Source organism: Numida meleagris, chromosome 14 (genome assembly GCF_002078875.1).
Source record: "Numida meleagris isolate 19003 breed g44 Domestic line chromosome 14, NumMel1.0, whole genome shotgun sequence".
Taxonomy (NCBI): Eukaryota; Metazoa; Chordata; class Aves; order Galliformes; family Numididae; genus Numida; species Numida meleagris.
Window position 1 is genome coordinate 9,208,876 of NC_034422.1, and position 22,591 is coordinate 9,231,466.

A 22,591-nucleotide genomic window follows, 5' to 3' on the forward strand; every position below is an offset into this window, starting at 1 on the left:
AGCAAAAGCAGGTGTTATGCATCCTGTCAAGGCTATTCTAAGGAAAAGGGACTAGAAAAAAAGACGGTGACAATGCTGAACAAGACTGGTTAGGGGAGGGAGGGAGAGGGAGGGAGAGGGAGGGAGAGGGAGAGAAAGTGAGAAAGTGAGAAAGTGTTGAAGATGAGCACCATGCATCCAGCCTCTGCTGTTAGCGCTTGTGTCTTAAGAACTGACAGAGGTTTTAAAAGCCAGAAGCCGGCTAAGGTGAGCAGACAGCAGCTGAAGGGTGCTTGAAAACCCTTAAGGGCAATAATTTGGGTGCAGTTTTACTAACCTTCTGTTATTGGGATCCACATGGAGGCTGTGGTGCTAGAAGGGACCTGCCACATGGTTAAATGTTCACCTGGGGAGATAAAGGACCTGCAAGAGCACAGGGCAAAGTTATTCCGCTGGGGGCAGGTACCAGCATTGCTTGCTGCTTCCCTGGGCTGCAGGATGGCAGAGCTCAAGTGGGTTCTCAGTTCCATCACAGCCTCAGTGAAAAAAGCTACAGATTGTTTGGTGATGCGAGGGGTCAACAAAGCCTGGCTTGTCCTCACTTCAACACAGCGCACTGATCTGAGTAAAGCTGTAGTGATAGAGAAATCAATCAGACATGCTGCTTCGCCAAAGATGGGGACCCCCCCAGCTAAAGCTGCCCTCAGCAGGTAGGGGATCAACTACTAGACCTGCCAGTTTCCTGAAGCTGGGCACAGACCGTTCTCATCTGTGGAGTCAAGGCTCCTAAGTGATATCCCCTGGGAACTGAAATGCAAGTCAGTTCCATGCACAAGCTTAAGTGTTGCTTATCTCTGAACTGTTACTGCAAAGACTTTTTCATACATCAGCTGGATTCCAGCATCTTTACATGCATTCCTTCAGGAGGCTTATCCAGGTCTGTAGCTCACTGCTCCCACCCTGGGTCACAGGGTATGAGGGCTGTCTCCATCTGCTCAGAGCTGATGCTTACAGAAGGTTCACCTTCTCATAATTTGCAAACCAGTTACAGACCTGAGCTGGCTGCAGGTTCATGTCCTGAGCCAATCCCTCTTGCAAACTCAGGTGCAGGGAGGGAGCAGGGGAAGAAGAACAAGTTAATCCGAATAATCAGGCCTTTCCCTTCAGTTCCAAAGGCAGTGAGGCAAAGGAGCTTTCAGACCCACCAGAGACATTTGTTCACTCAGTCTCCAATAAGTCTGTGTGGATTCCATTAAGGAGACTGATTTATAAACTCAAAAACAGTTGGCAGAAAACAGATTTCACCCTGCTCCCCAAGGTAATTTGTTTGCTAAACGAACCATTTACTGTTATTTTATACGGCTATATTTAAACACGCAGCATTCTGCATGAAACCTCAACGCATGCTCTTTGCACAGAATGACAGCTTCACATCACCAACATAATGCTAATGGCACAAACACTAATGCACTTACCACATTAAGGAGTTCCCACAAACCCTGAGCAGTGTAAGCATCTGTATCGCATTCACAGAAAAACATCTGCTGTATTAAACTACATAAACTGAATTATGAGATAGCATAAATGAAGAATGTAGTTGGAAATTCAGGCACAAGTCACTGTCATATCCTGACCTTTTAGGACTTAACAGCACAACTTCACTATGCTCTCAATTCTGTTTTGTTGTCGTCAGTGATGTTGTAGGTTTTTTATTTGTTGTTTAAATGAAATTTAGAAAGGTGTTCCTGCTTTGTGAAAAGAAACAAGCCATCTTCACACTGCAGAGCTCTTCTCCAGGCCATCCCATCTTACTTGAGAAGGGTATGGGAAAAACCGAGCACCAGGGAGGCAGACTAAGACTGAAGCTTTTACCTTGCAAAACAGTAGCACACAAGGGTTACTGAAATAATTCACAAGTCACTTTCATTACAAGTTTGTCTGTGTCCAGATAAGGTAGATCCATGCTTACATCAGTCTTTTTTTCCCCCCAAATGCTGAGTTTAATGTGATAAATCAGTATAAAATATGTTCTAGTGAGGAAAATGCAACTGCTAACAGCCTACAACCCAATCAAGTCAGAACTGTTTATCACCATAATACAGCCCTTTGAGTGAAGGCTATTTCCCTGCCCATGTTCAATCAGTACAAAGTGAGACCTGTTAAAGGCCCAACAAAGAACTTACCTTCCCTTCATCTTTTTGTTCAGTGCAAGTAAAATTACTTAGCATAATTTTTCTTCTTTTTTTAAATTTATTTATTTTAAGGAAACTTTCAGGGAAAGATCAAATGTGGGGAATCCCAGCCCCACGAGGGCTTCTGAGAACAGATCTGTAATGAGATCAGTTGTAGATCACCGATCACAGAACACTTTCTCTGTGACAAAGGCACCTGACTGGAAGGAGCACGTCCCCACCCATTGTTTCTTGCTTGGTTTTGTTGTCACCTCTGCAGCAAAGCTGCTCAGCTGCTGGTGTACTTCGTCCGAATACTTCCTATTCTTCACACCTTTGGGAAAAAGGGAAGGAGGTGGAGGATTCCTGTGCGCACGAGAGACAGAAATAAGGATTCACGTGTACAACAGAACACAAGATCAAGACGGACTCCAAAAGAGTCATTCACATTCAAGCAAAGTTTTCTTACATTGCCATATGGGGTCAAATCACCAAGAAGAACCTAGCGCCAAGAAGCAGCCATCCTGAGATGTGAGAAGAGCCACTGAGCCTCCATTCCCCACACCTAATTACAATAGAGAAACAACCTTGCTTCCCCCACACCTTGGTACCTCTCCCTGCAGCAAAATTTCTGCACTGGTGTCAGAAAATCTCTGTGTTGTTTCTCCATAAGCCTCCAGTACTGAATCACATGCCAAAGCTGCATCAGCTCCTCCTCCTCTGCCCTGCCACACTGAATGGAAATAGTATGCTATGGAGCCCTGTCGCAGCAGTCACACCTCCTAGAGTTACACTTCTCCCCTTGGCTGAGTGCAGCAGTACCTGCCTGCAGCATGGGCCTTTGTTTCAGGTCAACCACTGCACACGCATCAGCTTCCACTACACCAGCAGGAAATGCTTCACACCCTGCAGTTTGTTCTAACCCTCCCTAACAATTTAAACCCCTGTTTTTGTCTCCACGAAGCAAAGAACACATCCCTACCTCCAGGAGCACACAGGCTGTGTCATGCTGTCCCTTACGGGCCCCATGGGCTCGGCACACTGTGAGCATTCCTCCCCTCCCTCCCCTCGCCCCGGCACTTGTTCTGCCAGAGTCTGCACACACAGCCCCTTCACAGTAAGGCTGTAGGAGAATGGATGATGAATTACTGTTAGAGCAGAGTATTTTAAGATATTAATGGGGACCAGGCATGCACTATTAACTTTAACACACTTAAATGAACTGAATGAGCATGCAGCTCAAATCCATCCTTTCTAGATGGGTCCCACCTAGTAACAGGTGAGTGGTTCCAACCAGACAACAGAACCACAGAATCGCTTGAGGGTGAAGGGACCCCCAAAGGCCCACGAGGTCCCACTGCCTGCAGTGCACAGGGCCACCCACAGCTCCATCAGTGCTCACAGCCCCGTGCCCTGACCTTGGGTGTCTGCAGGGATGGGGCATCCACCACTTATCTGGGCACCCTGTGCCAGTGCCTCACCACCCTTAGTGTAAACAGCTTCTTCCTTATATCCAAGATAAACCTCCTGTCTTTTAGTTTGAAATCATTTCCCTTTGTCCTATCACACAGACCCTAAAGGGTCCGTCACTTCTTTCTTATAGACCCCCTTTAGATACTGAAGGGCCGCTCTCAGCTCTCCCCGCAGCCTTCTTCTCCGCAGGCTGCACAGCCCCAGCTCTCAGCCTGTCCTCGCAGGGAGGTGTTCCATCCCTTGGAGCACTTTTGTGGCCCTCCTCTGGAGGGACTCCAACAGGTCCATGTCTCTCCTGTGCCAAGGACTCCACATCTGGACACAGCACTCCAGGTGAGTTCTCACAGCACTGAGTAGAGCTTAGGGAACAAACAGCTTTCGGGACAGAACTGCAGAATCAGCTCTGAGCAGCAGTGAGGTGTCAGCCCTCCACCGTGCTCCATGCAGCGAACACAGAGAACAGCAACCACCACCCGCATAGGGTCCTGCACCCACCCCACCCCACGCCCACTTCCCCCACTCACTGCGTGCTGCCTTCCTCTGCAAAGACAATGACTGCATACTGCAGGCACCTCCATTTCGCTGCGTACAGACTTATCCTAACAATCTGACTCCTCCCAGCAGCAGCTTCATGTAGTCAGTTGCTCCTGAGTTCTCTGCACTGTGGATGCTGGCCCAGAAGGGCAGTGACAGGTTGCACGCTCCCGCTGTGTGCCACTGCTCTGCCTGCTGGGCTGAGACAAAGCCCTGCGCTGGGCTCTGACCATGCTGCACATCAGCAGCAGTTATCTCCTCCAGTGACGTTCTCCTTTACTCCCTGTTTCTGTATTGCTGTCTGGAGTTAAAACAAAACATCAGGTCACTCAATTTTGGGCATTTTTTTTTTGACTTATTTACACGTATGAAATTTAACAGACATCTCTCACATTTTATCATACATATTCACACAGCCAGGTGCACCTCAAAAGAAAAGAGAGGGGCTGCTGCCTGCCATGGCAGGCAAACAGCACCGACCACTTCCAGCGTCCATTAGCCACCACCACCACTCTGTGCTGAACAGAGCTGCCCCTGAAGACCATCTGCACTTTCCTTGCTCTGCCTCTGCTCTAACTGAAGTTTTGGCAACGCAGGACTGCAGCAACTCGATACCAAGCAGAGGTCAGGTGACAGGTATGGGCAAGCCAAGAGCTCAGGTTCTCTTTCCAAGGGCTTCATCAAATTCTGTTGAATATCAACAGCAATACTGATCAGGTCCCCTTGGAGCCATAGGATGAAACCACCAGAGGGGCTCTTTTCCAGTTATTCTCTCCCTCTGCTTCCCTGCCACAAGGTAAAGCTTTCTCCTTAAGAGATAAAGCCCTATCTCACGGAGCACTGGCATGCATCTTATCCAAGCAGTCGGCCCAGAAGAGCACGAGCCGGCTGTCTTTGTTCCAGCAGAAGTCTGTGAAGTCTTTCAGCAGCCGATCTGCAAACTTCTCATCCCCAGTGGCGCTGGACCGCCATGTTTTTGTCAGCATGGTGTTGTAGGCCCAGTTGTAACCAATGCGCTCTTCACAGAACATGTTCTGGTTGGTGGAGCTGGTGGAGTTGCGCCGGCGTCGCTGCTGCCCACAAGAAAATTTCCGCTTGGAATATGGCAGCTGCAAGAACACTGTCCCTGAGGGAAACAGACAGGGCTTTAGCCTCAGGCAGACCTAAGTCCCTATAACTATTAGCTGACTTACTGAGCTTCCTTTAATTGCCTTCTAGCAAGATCAAACAGAATATCCTTTGCCTCCTTTGCTTTTACACACTACTTCTTCCTGCAAATTACAGAACTGGGAAAGAGCACTTAGTCTTGCCTTCCTCTTGGTAGAAGGGAACGAAGCAGAAGTGTAGGCCCTGATCCATCTTCCTAACCTTACATCCATTTCCATTCACTTTTGCAGTCTTCCTAAAGCTCTCTTCCTGTCACTGCCTTCACATCTCAGCAGCCCTTTTGAACACATTATTTCACTGTAATATGCCACGCACGGAGCTTAGTTAAAAGTGCTGATAGAATTAACATTTATGAAGTGGATCCTAAATACTTGATCCATCTCCCACACAGTGCATACAGGTAGAGAAGCATCTCTAACTGACCTTATGCCTGGGATCACAGCACTGACTTCTCCCAGTTCCTTTCCCTCCTAGCTGCTAGATACACATTTGTTTATACTGCACCTGGAATAAGCTCTGCCTTATTTCTTATAATTTCTCCATCTCCTGGAAATAAAAAGTTTCAGAGACACTATAAAGCAAGATTTCAAACCAGTGCCATTCATTAGCAGCAACAGTTTGTGCTTCTCATACCATCTTGCCAGTTTTCTGGTTTGTGTTGGCTGATGCAGTTACTCATCATCCGACTAGGGACATAATGAGGACAAACGTCACTGACAAAACACAAAAGTGCATGGCAAATGGTTCTTCTGTTTATGATAGCCTCCTCCTCGCCTCCTCTGCCTGCCAAGTATTGCTCACCTGTGACGTGGATGTACTGAGGCTTGTTCTCAGCTGGAAAGTTGAATGCAGAGGCCGAGTATTTATCCTGCACAAATCCGAATCTGGAGAAACAAACACCAAGGGAATAAAAAACTAACAAGAGCCACTCCAGCTACAATTCCATCAGCCCAAGGCAGAGGGACAAAGGAAAATCTTCCCCTATCACAAAGGCTTCCTTTTTCTATGGTCTGAAGACAAAGGGGTAAGGGACACAGTTGAGTTTCTCCAAACGTTCTCTGCTCTTGCAAGGTACAGTGTGAAACACTGCAGCTCCACAAAGATCTTTGTCCTAACCCCTGTGGGAACAAGGGCCTGTAGATCAGTTTGGGAGAACATCGAGCAGTATCTGTCTAAATAAAGTAACTGCAAGCAAAGGAGGTGAGAGCAATAGTCAAGACAGGCATTACTTGGGCACATCTCAAGCTGTAACATGATTTTGTTCATGCTGGGCAACATTTCACATGGAACTTTGGGCAGCTCACCTTCTTTCTACGCTAATGAAAGCGTATTTCTGAGATCAAGTCCATTCCAAAAGGCAGTCTCTCTACCATGAAAAAGACCCTGCCAGCAGCACTGTGAAACAAGCTGGCAGTTCAAGCACCCAGAAGTAAAGAAAGTTTACAGCAATTCCTTCTTAAGTGGGCCCAACCTGCTGTGTACAGTTCATATCCCAGTCCTCTGCTTGTTGTTAATCATTGGTTGCCATCCAGATCAAGAATACGCTTAGTACACATGAAGGAAATAACTGTCCCTACTCATAGAGAAATGTATTTGCAGTTTGTCTTCCTCTAATTTAGTGCAACAGCACTTTCCAAAGCCAGTGCCCTCCCATGACAAGAGCATGGTCTGCCAGTGACAGGATGAAACACTATCCACCGGCCCCTTGCACCCACAGGGGCACTTCCAGACATTCTAGTTATGTTTTAATCTCAACACTGGCAAGCAGACAGCAGAGAGGCAGACTGTACAGAACTCAAGTCACACAGAGGTGGCTGTTCAGCACAGGTCTTCATCCTACATTATCCAAGGAGGTGTGAACCTTTCAGTCATTCTGCTCTGTACATACCTGTATGCTATTGCTTCCTGCAGGAGATGCATACGGTCCCAGTATGTTTCTGGTTCAAAGCCTGAAGCAAACAAAAAGGTTATCTAGTAAAGCCACTTCCTTTCCTTCTCTTCAGCTTTCCTCAGAACACCTCTGCGCACTTTGGTTTTTCTAGCAACTTCTTTTAATCCCACTGTTTTCTGTCAGCTGTCCCCTGAATGCCAGCTTATTAGAGATATGCCTTGTATATATCAGTAGCAGATTTACCCCTGAATTTAGCTTTTGTATTGCCAGAGATGAAGGAAAGGATCATAACAGGGTGTGTGGGAGGGGACAAAGAGGAGCGTGGGCTGAAAACACAGTGTACCACACAGTGCTCTGAGAATACTTGAAGAAAGAGAGGCTACAGTGACATTACAGCAGATGGATTTGTCACTGACTGTTTCACATTTACACCTGGACACTGAGCTATAAAAATAAAGAAATAAAGAATTAATGAAAATAAATAAAATGCTCATCTTCGCTTTTTTTTTTTTTAAAGAGCCTTTTACTGATTGCCCCCCTCACAATGCAGTGTTGCCTCTCTGTATGGGGACAGAGCGCTCTGATCTTTGAGCTTCCACCCAAGATTTGCCACAACAGCATCACACGGAAGGGTGAGGTCACATTACAGAAAAGGAGACTGCAGTTCTGAGCTCCTAATCTCATGTGCAAACACTCTTACCATGAATGTAACCATGGCAACTATAAAGAGGGTTGTGAAAGCCTGATCTCACTGAGGAGGGGAATAAACAAATGCAGGATACAGATTTAGAGAAGCTCTGGGCAGGGTCTACCAGCAAAAAGGACTTCTACTGTGAAACATCACAACAAACACAGTAACTAGTTGAGATAGGCTCAGTGAGGGTACACAACATTATGGCAGCAGAGATCCCTGGAGAGACAACCCTTCCTGTGCCCTGGAACCTCCTGCTGCCAGCTGCAAGCACTGTCCGTGCTGATCAGGCTGCCAGCTCTGCTTCCTCTGAGCGTGACTTTCCTGAGAGTGGCTGCTGAAACCCAAAACCAGGCCCTTCCTCCAGCTAACGCGCATCTGGTTAACGAGGGTCTGCCAGGAGGGACCTACTTGCAGGAAAAAATATCAAGGGGTAGAACAGAGACAAAGGAACAAGCATTCCTTACCATCAAACAAGTGCTCGCTACCCTCCTTCAGCAGGCAGCTAACGTTGAGTGGGATGAACAGCTGGGCTCGAAGTGGGTCTCCGTACAAGTAGCTGGGCAACGCAAAGGGGCCTTCCAGGACTGGAACCAGCAGGAATCCACAGGATGTGGCTTTTCGATGCCAACCTTGAACCTGAGAAAAAGACTGAAGCAGTGAATCATACGACATATGTTGCAGGGCACTTAGGTGCATAGGAGCAACTAATTCCCCAAGAATAGATCAGACAACTCAATCCTCCACAGGCGCAGCTCGCTTTGTATGGCAGGCACACAAGCATCCCTGTAAGCAAAGCAGTACAAGCACAAGGCTTTACTTTAAGTGCCACATCAATCAGAAAGCACTTTAAAATAGGACATTTTTCAGGAACTGATTCAGCCTACTTATCATCAGTGGCTAAGCACTGCTGCTTTACTGGAACAGTGCAATAGATTTTAAATAGAAGCGAAAACAATCACCTCGTGCTCTTCGGCCAGGTTGGGAGAAACCTGGCACGAACAGTTTGAGTTCTGAAGAAGGTTAAAAAAAGAGAAAACAAAATCTAAACATTAAAAAAAATGACATATACTGCTTGCCTTTGCAATTCAAAGTGTTTTCAGGAAGTTTTAGAGAACTAAAAAGCACTGCTGAACAGGAAGATCACAGTGCCCACAAAAGCCTTGTCACAAAAGCAATTCCATTGAATTTTAATTTTTTAAGGTTTGGGTCGAGAAGGAATGGAATGCAAAACAGATTCCTTTCCAAAGGCTCAGTTCAAGGCCTAAGGTTCGCTCAAGTGGGACTTAAATACCACCTCCACCTGTACTGACCTCTGCACAGCACAAATGAAGCCCTCTAAAAGCAGCACGCTGTCCTGCAGACATAATGACTATGGACAGCATGACAAATGCTGACCAGATGCAGCAATGCTAATGACCATCAGTAAAATTACCTACAGAAAAGGCAGCAGATCCAACTCTCCATGTCTCCCCTAATACTTTCCATCAGCTTCACATGACAGACACGTCCCCTGCAGTATGAGGGATAGGAAGGCCAGAAGGGCATCGCTGTGGCTACCTAGTACACAGGGACTCTTACCATCTCAAAAAGAACAGCTGCAGTCACCGCCATCCAGTGTAACTTGATTTCAAAGGCAGCATTCAAGGAGAAATTGCCATGATAATAACAACTGCACCACTCCAGACGGTCCGTGCGGTTATTCACATCCACGTCAAGCGTCACTGTCCGTTGCTCAGGCACCGTGGCAGCTACGCAGCCAGGGAACAGGGGTACATTTAAAAGATGTACTCAAGAGGAGGGAAGTTGGATAAAAAAGAAAAAAAGAAAAAACCAAGACAAACAAGCTACTTGAAATGAATTTGTCCTCCCACTCCTCCCCAAATGTTTTTTGGATTGCAGAATAGCCCTGGAATGCTGCTCATACAGATCAAAAAAGAAAAAAAAAAATTGAAGTATTGCTTAAATGAGGGGTCTGTGTCATAGAATTACCTTCCCAAGAAGTGAAAAGACATTTCAGTTTCAATAAAGATACATAAACCACGAGTCAAGAAGCTCATCAATAAGCAACTGGTGGCATCAGAGAAAACAGCGAGGCAGCACCATGTCCTTCACAGCCACAGTTTGCTTTTAGTACCTCTATGAGACCCCTCCAGAAATCACAACACGGTGCTGCTGCACAGGGCAGGAGCATTCCAAGACTTTCTAGAGCTAAAGGAGATTAGAAATTAAACTTCATGTATCTTTAACCCCACATCAATATCCCACGTTACCACACTGCTAGAAGTGCATGTACAGTTGTTTTTGTGAAAGCAAGAAAAGTCAGCCAAGACTCATGCAGCAGCGCTGGCGTCACTGCAATACTCCATGCTGCTTTGCAGCAAATGCTGGAACAGTGCCCAAGATCCATCTCCCCCTGTGCCCTACAGCCCAGCATCCCAGTGAAAGAAAATCTCAGGTATCAAGTAAAAGAGGAACGGAAACAAAGAAAGTGGAAGTGAGCTGTATGGTGTCATAAGGGGACCGCAAGGTCAAGGACAGGAACCAGATCACCTGAGTTTCAGTCCGAAGTTCTGCTATGAATCACTCTTGTCAGTTTCAACTTTTCTTGGCGCAAGAGGATTATTTCACATTTCTATAAAGTTAAATACTGACAGAAACTAAGGGCTGCAAAACTACTGTTGAAAAACTTTTGCTTTTTTCTTTTGAACTGATACACAAGGGATGCATACTGCTATTTCTTGCTCAAGTAGAGGCGCACAGGCACTCTTTTATGTGGTCAACTTTTAAGTGACCCCATCATTTAATGACATAATGGCACTAGAAAATGGTTGAAGTTCATCCTGAAGGTAGACGCGACAATTCCCACCTGCACTTCTACTGCAAGTTGGCTGGATGCAGTTTTCAAGGTTAAAAGCAAATCTTTTATATTGCCATTACTGCAGCTTAGGAACAGATTTAAAAAAAAAAAAAAGGAAAAATGGAAGAACATCATCCAGTTTTGTTTTGTAAATAAAACACACGTTTGTCTTTGGGAAAGATGTCATTTCTGAGTTGGTCTGCTATAGTCAGACAGACCAGCATCTTGGGATTCCCGTTTTCTTGCTCCTTTTCAGTGGATTATCAATGTGAATTAGAAGATTACAGTGTCAGTTTTGTAACGAAGTATGAATCCCATTCTGAGATGTTGGAAAGCAAATCCCAAAAGCTATAAAGTGAAAGCAGCTTAGCTGGGCAGATGCCAGTCGTTAGCTAAGATGTCAGTTGTAACACTACAGTCCAGCACGCCTGAACCAGCACACCGTGAAGAATGAGCTCCCTGCTCCCTTAGGCTGTTCCTTTTTCCAGACAATACAACCTCCCCATTAGGGCTGGAGTCAGCCTCTCCACCTTGCCTGCAGCTGTAATTCACAGGCAAAGCAACAGGAAGGCAGTCCAACCAGGTGAGCTAATCACAAGGACCTTACGAGCAGATGTGAAATATCTACGTCACTCTGAATTTAGAAGCTTCAGATTAAAACCAGTTTAATTTAGATAGAATAAACACCCTGGCTTCCATAGACCCAACTTAAAGAGAACTCACCTGCTTCCCAATTGACTTGTACTAGCAAGTATTTAACTAATGATTTATCGAGTACGTCGGAGAGGAGCAGGCAGGTTATTCTCCAGTCGCAGACTACACTACGTACACGACTACAATGGCTAGTGCATGCATTGCTATAAATTGAAAGGGACGAGATTAAGTGTGTCACAGGTCAGACTTCCACGGGGAAGGGAAAGGGGACAATCACTGGGCAATAACAGGGGAACTGGGAGGGAAGAAGATTTTAGAGATCCATGGAGCTTGTTCCAGAGCTCCCAATGCTTGCATGCAATTTCATACCACAGCCTGACATTTAGGGAAGGTGGGGAGGGGAAGAAACAAAAACCACAACCAAATCAAAGCCAAGAGAGGAACAAATGAAGTCACGTGGACCAGAGGTCATCTGGGTTTAGTAAAGCTCCTTGCCTCACATGAGCTGGTAAAGTTTTTTGGGAAGTCTGTTTAGAAGAGGGACAGCAAATAACATCGGTTAAAACAGTTCCTTGGTAGGGAAAAAGCTCCACGCTGGATTTTCCTCCAGGACACTGTCATTTCTTGAACTGTGTGAGCAATCCGGAGGTATTTTTCATTATTCCAAGGGCTGCAAGTTAGTTAAATAGCAGAATGGACATAATCACAACTGAAATGCACGTTACACAGGTGTATACTCCAACACACATTGCGAGAATACATCAGCTGGTTCTTTGCCCACTTCCCCAGGTGCAGGCTCAATTTTCTAGTCTCAATTTTCTCGTCTCACAAAGGAAGACAGACATAGAAAAGTGAAGTGGTTTTTTGGCCTCAGTAGTGAGTAAGAGATCAAAGGAGGAACACGATCCAGCCCATGCTCCTCCGGCCTCCACAATGCTCCCACACCAGCCTACGTTCAGGCTTCGGTTCTGGCAAATCCTTGAGCTAATGAGGTTGGATACTGGCCAAGGCAACAGATTTATCGTGTGACAAGGAAAAATATCCAACATATGTTGGCTTCAGGGAATTAACCATTAGTTCAGACTTGCATCCTTAACACTTTCCCACTTCTGATGCTGCCCCTCTTCCAACAAGGCTTTCAGAAATACACAAGGATGACTGTAACTTCAGATTTAAGAGACTACAAAAGCAATAAGAAGCTTCTCTTCAGAAAGAGAAATATACAAAACAGCAGAATTTTCTTTTTATCTCTAACTGAGATAGGCTTTCGAAAGATATATCTAATAAATCTGAAGCTACAATTCCACAGCCATGATTTTTCTGGTAATTTTAAACAGGGAAAGAGGAACAAAAGCGAGTGACTCAGGCTGGCCTGGAAATAAGGAGATGACAAAGCAACAAAGTCAAACATGCAACCAGCATGTTTCACGGGCTGTTAGTGGCAGCATTATACTTCACACATTACAAAATTTCAGCTATTATAACGGTATCTCATTCAGCAGCATTATTATCTATGATATGCAAGTCCTGCTGCTTCCACATTGCAGAGATAATTTGTAGCCGGGCCTCCCAGGCTTTAATGTAAGGAGTCCCTCTATAAAACAATTCAGATTAGCCAAGAAGCCTCAAGCACAACATCACAGAAAGCTTCTCTAACTCATCTGGATCTGACTGGGACTTTTGCCACTGAGAAGCAATTCAGCATGTCATTTTAGGCACAATTTGGTTGCTTTGCTGTTTCACAACTTATCCATCACAAATTGAAGAGAGTTTCCTGGATCCACAAAAAGACAGGTTAGCGTTTTCCTTTTTAAGTTCTAGAGGATGACATGGTGGAGAGGTTCTGTAACACAGAACTTTTCTCATGATACTTTGTTTTAAAAGCAATTCTAGTACTCAGAAGCAAAAGTTGTCCTGCTCAGCCAGTGAAACACACATCAGACACACGAGTTTACCTGCAAGACACATGTAAGGCCAGCATGAAATTTGCAGCTTTATTGCTGGTCCACGTGAGATCATACCCTTGGCTGGCTGCTCTTCCCCCTTCAAAACTATCCCCTTGAACTTCCCCAGCTGTCACCTGTGCTGTGCATCTACCTAATAGTGCAGCTGCCTGGCTCCGTCCTCCGAAACTGCGGCTAAAGGAACTGTGCCTACTTGCATAGGAGGCTGGGCGGCTGGGCAGCCAGGGCAGGAAAAACGCGGGGATTTCCGAGTGCAGGAGCTCTTCTGCCACAAACGCCACCTCAAACCATTTCCTCTGGAAGGCGGAGAAGTCATCCATAGCAGCCGTGTGCCACATGGCAGGCTGCTGCATGCCCACTGAACAAAAAGCAAGGGGAAGGACAGATGACCATCAGAAACAAGTGCTCAGGATAAGGAAAGAGAAGTAGTTCTTTCTAAAAACGGGTAAGGAAAAAAAAATATTAGGTCACGTTGTCTGCAGGATTTTTTTTTTTCTTTTTAGATAACATTCCCAAAGTCTAAATTTCCTTGATTATCTTCAGAGCAGTGTTTTTAGTTGCTCCCAAAGCACATTTCTGCTGCAACACCCGTAAGAATCAAACACAGCTAGCAATTATGCAAAGGAATAATGAGGAATGCCTTGTAAGCAATTCTGACCTCGGTCAGGTTCTTTGTCCACAACAATCTTGTAAAAATAAAAGCCATAAATAAAGGTTCGTAAAGCCTCTCCGGATGCATGGACAATCAGCTGCTCTTCTAGCATTTTCTGAACAAAAGAAAATAGAACAAAATAACACAGTGGGAAAGGAGAAGTCATTCTTTAGTTACGCAAAGGGTTGCTAAAGAACAGTTGGAAATCAGTTTTTTCCCTGACATCTTTTTGTCCAGATATGTGTCCATGGAGAACACCAGCAATGTTACCTCTCGATATTCAGTGAAGGAAGCAAGTCCTTATCTTCTGGAGAAATCGCATTTCACCTTCCCACAGATGTCTGCCTTCCTCCCTTACCATGCTCTGGATTTACAGATGGATTTATAGGGAGGTGAGAGGTCAGAAACCTTCTAGGTTCTCCATTAATTGCTATGGTATCTCAGTAGAGGAATGAACTCCAAAGCATTTCCAGCCATCTGCCCACAGTTCAATATGGAAGACAGATTCATGAACACAACCAGTGTATCTTGTGCATAAGCACATATACTTCAGCATTCATAAGAGAGAGGACATTTGCTGTTTGTATCTGATCAATATACAAACAACTTCATTAACCAAACTAGTTACTACAAGAAAAAAGCCAGCACACTGTAGTGCTTCGTGGTTCTAACACAAAGGAGAGTTCATGGTAACTAGTAGCTCATTGGAGATTTATGCAGAACTATTACTACCTATAGGAGTGGTAAAATAATATATATTACTACTGAAGAAATTCAAACTTTTTGAGATAAAATGATTATTTGCTGAGCTATAAATGAAGTAGCACTAGGGAATGCATATTTTTTGTAATTTCCATCACCAACTAGCATCTATCATCTCAGAGGTGCAGAAAATGTTGGTAGAAGTTATTTTCAGTAGTGCCTTCATGACCTCATATTCTGTTGAACGTATTTTTCAACATCTATGAAGAGTAGGATTTTAATAAGAAACAGGAATTACTGCTATGCTTTCCTCCACAGTTTTACTGTCTTCATAGAGTGGGCCATTTTTGGCCCTTTCTACTCCCTTGGACAGCTCCCTTACCTGCATTATGTCAATCGCCATGGCTTGGGTTTGCACCCCTTCCACATTATTCACCAGCCAGTGCACAACTTCTGCACTGATGAAACAGTATGGAGAGAGGCCCTTCTGTTCAGAGAGCAGCTGGATTCCTGTGCTGAAACATAGCAAGTCAAACACGTTAGCATGGCCTGCTCAACAATTCTTTTAAATTACTAAGACAAAAATCACTGTTGGGGAAACAACAAAAAAAAAAGAGTTGAAGATTGGAGGCATCGTGCACCTATTGTCTTCTAAGTGGCACACTGTTAGTTTTGGATGATGAGACAGCTGAAATTGACAGCACTTCAGTGTTACTCTTACTGAGAATTCCTGCTTTGGCGGGACGGGAATTCTAGTAATTGATATCTCTATGCAGGACTGGTACCTCAATGTCTGTAAAGTTCCTCGCTACAGAGATTGGAACTGAGTAACAAAAAAGAAGCTGGAAAAACTTCCAGATCTGACAGGAGCTCTCCTGTGAGAGGCTCCATACCCCACATCCTCTAACAAAACTTCAAGACAGATGTTAAGCACATTTGGTTTAAACACTTACGTAGGATGCTTCATGGCTTCGAGAATCTCCATCAAGGTGGAGGAGGAAGTCAGAGAGCTCACTGAGCACTGCTGAGAGCTGGGAAGCAAACAGACGTATGCTCAAAAACCAGGGCAGCTGGCCAGATTTGTTCAAATATGAGCACTTAAGAAAAATACTCTCTCTTCTCTTCTGAACGATGACTTTGCCACATTTATTTCCTTTTTCACTTTAATATGGACAACTAGAGGCATTACACCCTTTTTCCCCCCCTGCAGCTGTCAGATCATTGCAACAGTGACCCAATTCACACACATGGGATGAAACCATAGGAGAGCAAATACTTTGAAGCTGGCTTTAAAAAAAAAATTAAAAAACTTTAATATACAACTGCAGGAAGCAGGTGCTAATACAGTTTATTTTTAAAGTTGCTTCCTCCCCGGTGTCTTGCCTCCAGGTCGGATCCTCTTGGATTTCTACAACCTACTCCACCCAACCAGGCCTGCAGGGCCCTCTTTGCTAAACAGACAGAAGACAGATGTCAGTGATGTCAGTTCAAAGCCTGGTCTTCTGCTAACAGATTTCAGACACGGAATGTCTTCATTTCTGGAAGAATGAAGCTCTTTTTGGGGGTGGAGCAATCAGGCCTTGGTTCATTTAATTCTGGAAAACTGGGTTGCGAGGCTTATTTTCTACTACTGCTCTTTCTGCACATGGATGTGCTGCAGAAAAGTCTTGTGACAATGCCTTCTAGTGCTGACAGACACAGCACATCTTGTTCTCAGGTTCCTGTTTAAGTGCCTATTCCGCAACACCTGAAAGGGTGTAGTGTGCAGAATTGCTGTGCTCCTCTTACCTGCCCTCTGCAGCACCAGCTGTGACATATCCTTGGTCTGCTGCGCTCTGGGAACTTCCCAAGCTCTGAGTGCTGCCCCTCTCAGCTGACTGCCCTGTGTTTATCAATGCACTGGCATCCAAGGTTCCAGGAACTGACTGATCTATAGAGACCTGCACAGCGTAAAGACACATTTATGAGATCTATGATGTAATCTTTCCCCCATTTCCTTTCTTCCCCTGCCCTTCCAACTTTCATCTCAGCTTAAGTTCGTTAATGACAAGTAGTAATATAAAGCTAGAACAAGCATACAGTGAAAGCATAAATGCAGCTTTTGTTACCAGTACAGAGCTGCTGACAAACAAAACTCCCTGTGCTGGCATTCCACAGTGACCCTCGTAAAGATGAGGATCACCAACCTATTGACAACTGTGTTGACAGAACCACTGACAAATTAGTAATCCCAGTCCCAACCTAACGTTTTCAATTTGAGTCAGTGTGATTACAAACATGCAGTGGACAGAACAGGAAACTTAGTCGCTACGAGAAAGTAGTAAGCAGTTAGAGAAAACAGTTTCAACTCTCAGACAAAAATATGCAGATGTACTACACAGAATTCAAGTTTCATAATGCACAAAATCAGTTCATCTTCCTTTCTTTCTTCGGGTAGTATCGGGAGGCTGGTTGGCACCCACCCACACCTGTGTCACTGAGACAACAAGAACATTTTCCTCCTGCAGGAATGCTTGCACTATTCCACGGTAGACTGAATAGTTCAAAAATTAACATAAAATCTTTTCAGAAAGAACATGAAAGATTCAGCAAAGTACAGGCTGTAACTGCCATCTGTCTTTAACACGTATTGCTCAGGAAAAACATTATATAAAGCTAGAAAGGTGGGGGAGAGGAATATGAACAGCAGAGTAACTTAGCAACTCAAGTTGGTGTAAATATGAGGGCTGATCTGCCATGATGAATCCACAGCACAAGCACAGCTAAAAATCACAAAGCTGGTAGTTTGACTTAGAGGTCTGACAGCGAGACCAGAATTCTATTTGTTTCCATTTCTTCCACCCCAAGGATCTCTCACGCTGCAATGGCAGGTGTCCCTCTCTGAGCAGCCAGAACAGTAAATGCTGACATGGATCTACAGTCCCCACACTCAGCTAAAACCATTCTCCCTTCTCAGAGCTTACTTCAACCAGCAGTATTTTGTACAGTTACACTGCATTATTGCTAACTCTTAACTGCTGTTAGGTGTACCAACAGCTTCTGTCAAAATGGCTCTTAAATCAAGATAAAACAGTACTTTCTGCCCTCAGTTATTTAAGAACACAAGGACGCAATTTGATTTGGATCTCTCCCAGTCAAAGATCAAACAAGAAATTTAGTTGAGAATGGGTTAAATAAGCTGTTGTCATTTTGTTTAGCAAGGGAAGTTGGAAAAGCAGTACTTGGTGAAACACAGAAAGAGAAGCTTCAGTAGTTGACAAGACAGTAATGCAAAGGACAGCAATGCAGGGCACATGAATATCCAAAGCACACCAAAAATACTGAATGGTAGAAGGAAAGAGTCACATCCTCCACCACTGGTCACTCTGTCCTTTTAACACTGTGCATCTCTCAGCAAGCAGATCTGGAAACTAGCCAAGTTGCAAGCTCAAGACAACCAATGCTCTCCATCGCCTCACTCCAAAAGCCAGAGATGACGAGACCCCATTCAAAACTAACCTGTGAGAAGAAGGTTGAAGCTGAGCGAGGGCTGCGAACAAAATCCATAAAGAAGGCCCCATCCTGAAGGCATCAGAGGAAGTAGGCCCATTAATGGCAACAGGAACAAGGAGATGAAGCAAATACAAGGTTGTGCAAGTACGAAAATGACCACAGAGAGAAAGTAAGAGGTGAATGTAAATCCCAAATAGATCTGGAACGTCAGGTGCAGCAGAATGCAGAGAATCAGGGGTTACACACATACCCTTGCTTTCTCTCTCTGTACCAAGATATTGCTCTTCCTCAGCACGGATGCTTTTCCAAAGTTTTGAAAACCACGCTGACCAGAAGCCAATTCAAAACTGTGGCCTTTCCTCCATGCTTTATAGGGGAAAGACTTGAGCTCTAGAGTAAGTGGGTTTTCATCCCAAATGCAAACTCAAATAGGGATACAGGAAATTGTAGAACCATGTGTAATGACACACATTCAAAGAAGGCCAGCTTTTTTCTGCTCTGTCAGTCGTTCAAATGATACAGAGGGAGAGGCAAAGAAGCTCTTTTCAGGAAGCATACTGCTCCTGTCAAATGCAGGTCTGGTACAGTGCAAAGAAAAGGGAAGAAAAATCCATCATGAAGATCTTCCAAACACTGTATTTAATGCTTCATGCAAAATCAAAACAGGCACTGCCTGTGCTATGCTCCCTGCCTACTAACCAACCCCGGATGAATGTATCCCCTGCTGCTATTCAAAGACACGTCAAGATTCTCTTATCATAAAAGACAATGCAGTGGAACTTGACTACATTTTCATTCTCTATTTGCAGTTCTTTATTCTGTTCCCTAGGTAAAATATTTTGCCTAGCTTGCAGTTAAGAGAATGCTTACTCTGGTACATACATATAAAACATTTTCTGGAAAGAATCAATGCCAGGGTTACATGGCTGGCAATTTACACAGCACAGACATAATGCCAGGCAATCTGTATCCATTCGGGCAAAGACTCAGCAAACAGATTCTTCAACAGACTAACTTACTGCATTAAATAACCATGTATTGCACAGTTAGTGGCTGAAGTGACCTGTCAGTTCTACTTTGAAACACAGAAGAGGTGGAACCATCGGCTCAGTTTTTATCTGGAACAACTCCAGTGCTAAACAGTATCTCAGGAAAAGATTTGCTCCCCTGGTTGCTGATAGAGCACACAGCTGTGACAATCTGTCAGTTCTTGGGCTGTAAGTCTCCAGGCAGCAAACAGACGTACCCGTGCTGATGAGCTCTAGCAGGTTTGTGTGTCCTGGACACACAAGGCACACACTGGCTGATGTTTCCAAGTGCCCACAAAGCTGCCAGACAAGGCTACCTGTCCACTGGAGCCCTTCTGACAAGCATGACCCACCAATTTGCAGACCCCATCTACTCTCCTCCATGTTCCTATGTCTAAATGTTTATATAAGAGGTTTCTAGAAGAGTGTGAAAGGCTTTCAACTGATAACACGCCCTCCCAGATTCTACACCTACCCTTCAAGAGAAGTGTTTGAATACAGTTACCTTTAAAACCACAGGAGACAGCATTTGCTCAATAGCTTTTGCTGATAGCAAAAGGTCTGCTACATAGCTTCTAGCACACTGATGCACCAGAACAGCCAGCCACTGCTAAGAAATACAGTTCTGTCTCTTTCCCTCTGCAATGCCTAACAACTTCACACACATTCTTCTGTGTCCCACGCGGAATTTTCACCAGTTTTAGTGGTAGAAAGAAAGATTTATCATTTCCATATTTAAAGAGGGAAGTTTGATGATGACAATTTTCCAAAATGACAGAAAAAAATGCAAGGCATAAATTAGCATCTGGAATTTCGTAAACATGCCACCAAAGTCAACTTCTGCACCTACTTTCTCCAAGCCAAGGATGACCTGCTGATCTCATCTGCTGTTTTAGAAACACTCTCATTTTACAACTAGGTGCCCACTAATACCAAGACTACAGTTACTCAACCATTTCAGACAGCAGTATCCCAGACTCCAGAATGCTGCAGTGCTTGTCCCTGGTGGTGACAGAGAAGGCTGAATATAGAAACATGGATACTAAAAGAAAATAGATGGTTAAGCATCTAGTTGGTTGATGGTGGGGGATTTGAGAACGTTTTCTTTGTAGTATTTCCAACTGTTGAACCTAGGTCACACTTTTAAGTGCGGTATCTCCATTCAGTTCCTTGTTACTCATGCTGAAAGACCTCCATTCCAGAATACAGAAAAATAATTATTTCTTGTTGGACTTGGAGGTGAGGTTCTGCCTCTCAGAGCACTCACAGGATAGCTGACAGGAAGGCTGAGGGGTACCACAGCCTCTTAAGGGCCTGAAGAAAGCAAGAAGATAGTCTTCTCCATCCTGGAGTCCAGTTAGTGCAGGAATGACATAAAACTCATGCTCCAGGAACACACCTTCTCCTTCAAACAGAAGCAAGTGACTGGAGTTCCAGCTATTAAAATTCCACTGAAGCTTCACACATAGTTTAATTCTGCTCTGTGAGACAGTCACCATGTAGGTGTAGATTGCACTGTACTATTTAATCTAAAATGAAACCCTGACTGAAATGAAGCGTGCTGCCAGAAAAGGAAATGGGCTAATTAACAAATACCACCATGTAAATTAGCAAAGCAAAGCTTTAGCAAATGCTGAGATAGCATCCCAGAGATTTCATCAGTGTGCAAGAATTAGAGGATGGTTGTGCCCCAAACTCTCCTTATGCCCTCACACACAAAGGCTTAAGGGCATCCCGGGTACAGGACCACTTGCTGAATTACAGAGTAAAACGTGGTGTGAGGTATCACGTTCTTAGAATAATAATTATTTGAGAAATTCTTAAGTAAAAATAGTAGCTAAAAAAAAGACTAAAAATGCTTTACCTTACGAGGGCTGTCCATGTAGGTGGGTGTGATAGCAATGCTCCCGCTCTCCGAAGGCTGCCCAGAGCTCTTCCCAGAAAGCATTGCTGCTTGCTGCTCCCCTAGACTCCTAAAACAAGGGCAGGAATTTAGAGCTTGTTCAAGTATTGTCAGCTTCTGCCTGAAGACAACTGTTGTGGAGTGGAACTACGGTATTTTCAGACATTTGCTTCTCCACACTCTGAAGCACAGAGCCAATCCAATGTCTTATAAGTACTTTATACTTTTTGCCTCACATAAACAAAATGGATTCTTGAACTTACTCAGATTTCTTACCATTACAACTATAAAAATCTCATATTTCTGACAGCAAAAGTATTACAAATTGTGTTTTCTGCATATCTGGTACAGGTATTCTGAATTTCTTTGAACCATTCTAGATCAGTACTGAAAAAGAACCTCAGAAGTTTCAGAGGCATTTCAGTAAGTGTCAACAGTGCAAATAAGATACTCTCTTTCGGCTACATTCATTACCCAATATTTATATTGAGCCTACCCTACAGATATGTGTATACTTATGCTCGTATAGATATAACTGGACTGGCAAATCAGCAGTGATGACACATCTGGCATGTGATGGATTACACTTCTAGAGTCTCCTTGTACCTTTCCAATCTCTTCATTCGAGAAGTATTACAGAAACATAATGAGAAGAAGTGCCAGGAAAAGCCCAGTACACTCCCAGCTCTGGCACAAGGTTAGTGGAGAAGCAAGATCCCACACCACCCCCTTTTTCAAGAGAAAATTCCCCCAGGCTGCCTTAGCCAGTCCAGGTGGAAGGTATGTATGAAAGATAACCCAGAGTTCTCAATACGGTCTAATTGTAGGACTCACTTCTGATTGGCTTCCATCTCCAGCAGAGCTGAGAGTGCTGAGGTTCCTTTCTTCCCAATGGGAGGCCCAGGCTGCTCCAGAGAGTGGGTGGGGAGCGGACCAGCAATCTGCAAGCCTTTCATGGCAGACCCTTTCTAACAAAGGAAAAAAGGAAGCACGCACCTGGTCAAGCTAGGCCTAACTAGTAAGCAAGAACACAGCATCTCATGCCAGCAGGGCTTCGTTAATCAAACTTTTAAAAGGGAGCTAAACAATAAGTAAATGAGAAATGGACCGGTCTGGTGTTCTGTATGGATGCTGTTGATAAAATAAAACATATATTGTTCTGGTAATAAGGTGGCTTTGCTCTGAAATAAAGCACCCCATTCTGCATGTGAATTTAAAGAGAATTTAATACACACTAACCAGTTTCTCACAATCTTCTTAAAGCTACTGTTTACCAGGTATTCACCTACATGGGTCTCTTTTCTCAATCCTTTTTCTAAGTCTGTAGCACACATCCGGCTCAGACAGAAGTTGCAGCCCTGCTCCCTCACACCTCTCTTCTCACCAACGATCCACACCACAAGCTGCAATGCATCCAGGCTGACCACAAC

General features: G+C 44.4%; 1 protein-coding gene and 1 long non-coding RNA gene across 8 annotated transcripts in view; both read right to left on the reverse strand.

Annotated features, from left to right (window-relative positions):
- Positions 1 to 4,141, reverse strand: part of LOC110406557 — an 11,292-nt gene extending 7,151 nt beyond the window's left edge. Inside the window, exon 1 of the long non-coding RNA XR_002443497.1 lies at positions 317 to 4,141. This is a non-coding gene — a long non-coding RNA (uncharacterized LOC110406557). The remainder of the gene's footprint in view (positions 1 to 316) is intronic.
- DEPDC5 (DEP domain containing 5) overlaps positions 4,483 to 22,591 on the reverse strand; it is a 43,280-nt gene continuing 25,171 nt past the window's right edge. For 5 of the 7 annotated variants that reach the window (XM_021413182.1, XM_021413183.1, XM_021413185.1 and 2 more), the window contains exons 31-42: positions 21,996 to 22,129; positions 21,123 to 21,231; positions 16,527 to 16,678; positions 15,692 to 15,769; positions 15,121 to 15,253; positions 14,043 to 14,151; positions 13,518 to 13,742; positions 9,488 to 9,657; positions 8,374 to 8,545; positions 7,213 to 7,273; positions 6,126 to 6,208; positions 4,483 to 5,283 (exon numbers count right to left, since the gene is read on the reverse strand). In XM_021413182.1, the coding sequence (XP_021268857.1) occupies positions 4,988 to 5,283; positions 6,126 to 6,208; positions 7,213 to 7,273; positions 8,374 to 8,545; positions 9,488 to 9,657; positions 13,518 to 13,742; positions 14,043 to 14,151; positions 15,121 to 15,253; positions 15,692 to 15,769; positions 16,527 to 16,678; positions 21,123 to 21,231; positions 21,996 to 22,129 (1,722 nt within the window). In that variant the 3' untranslated portion in view covers positions 4,483 to 4,987. The remainder of the gene's footprint in view (positions 5,284 to 6,125; positions 6,209 to 7,212; positions 7,274 to 8,373; positions 8,546 to 9,487; positions 9,658 to 13,517; positions 13,743 to 14,042; positions 14,152 to 15,120; positions 15,254 to 15,691; positions 15,770 to 16,526; positions 16,679 to 21,122; positions 21,232 to 21,995; positions 22,130 to 22,591) is intronic. The other 2 variants (XM_021413187.1, XM_021413188.1) reach the window with 2 other exon arrangements.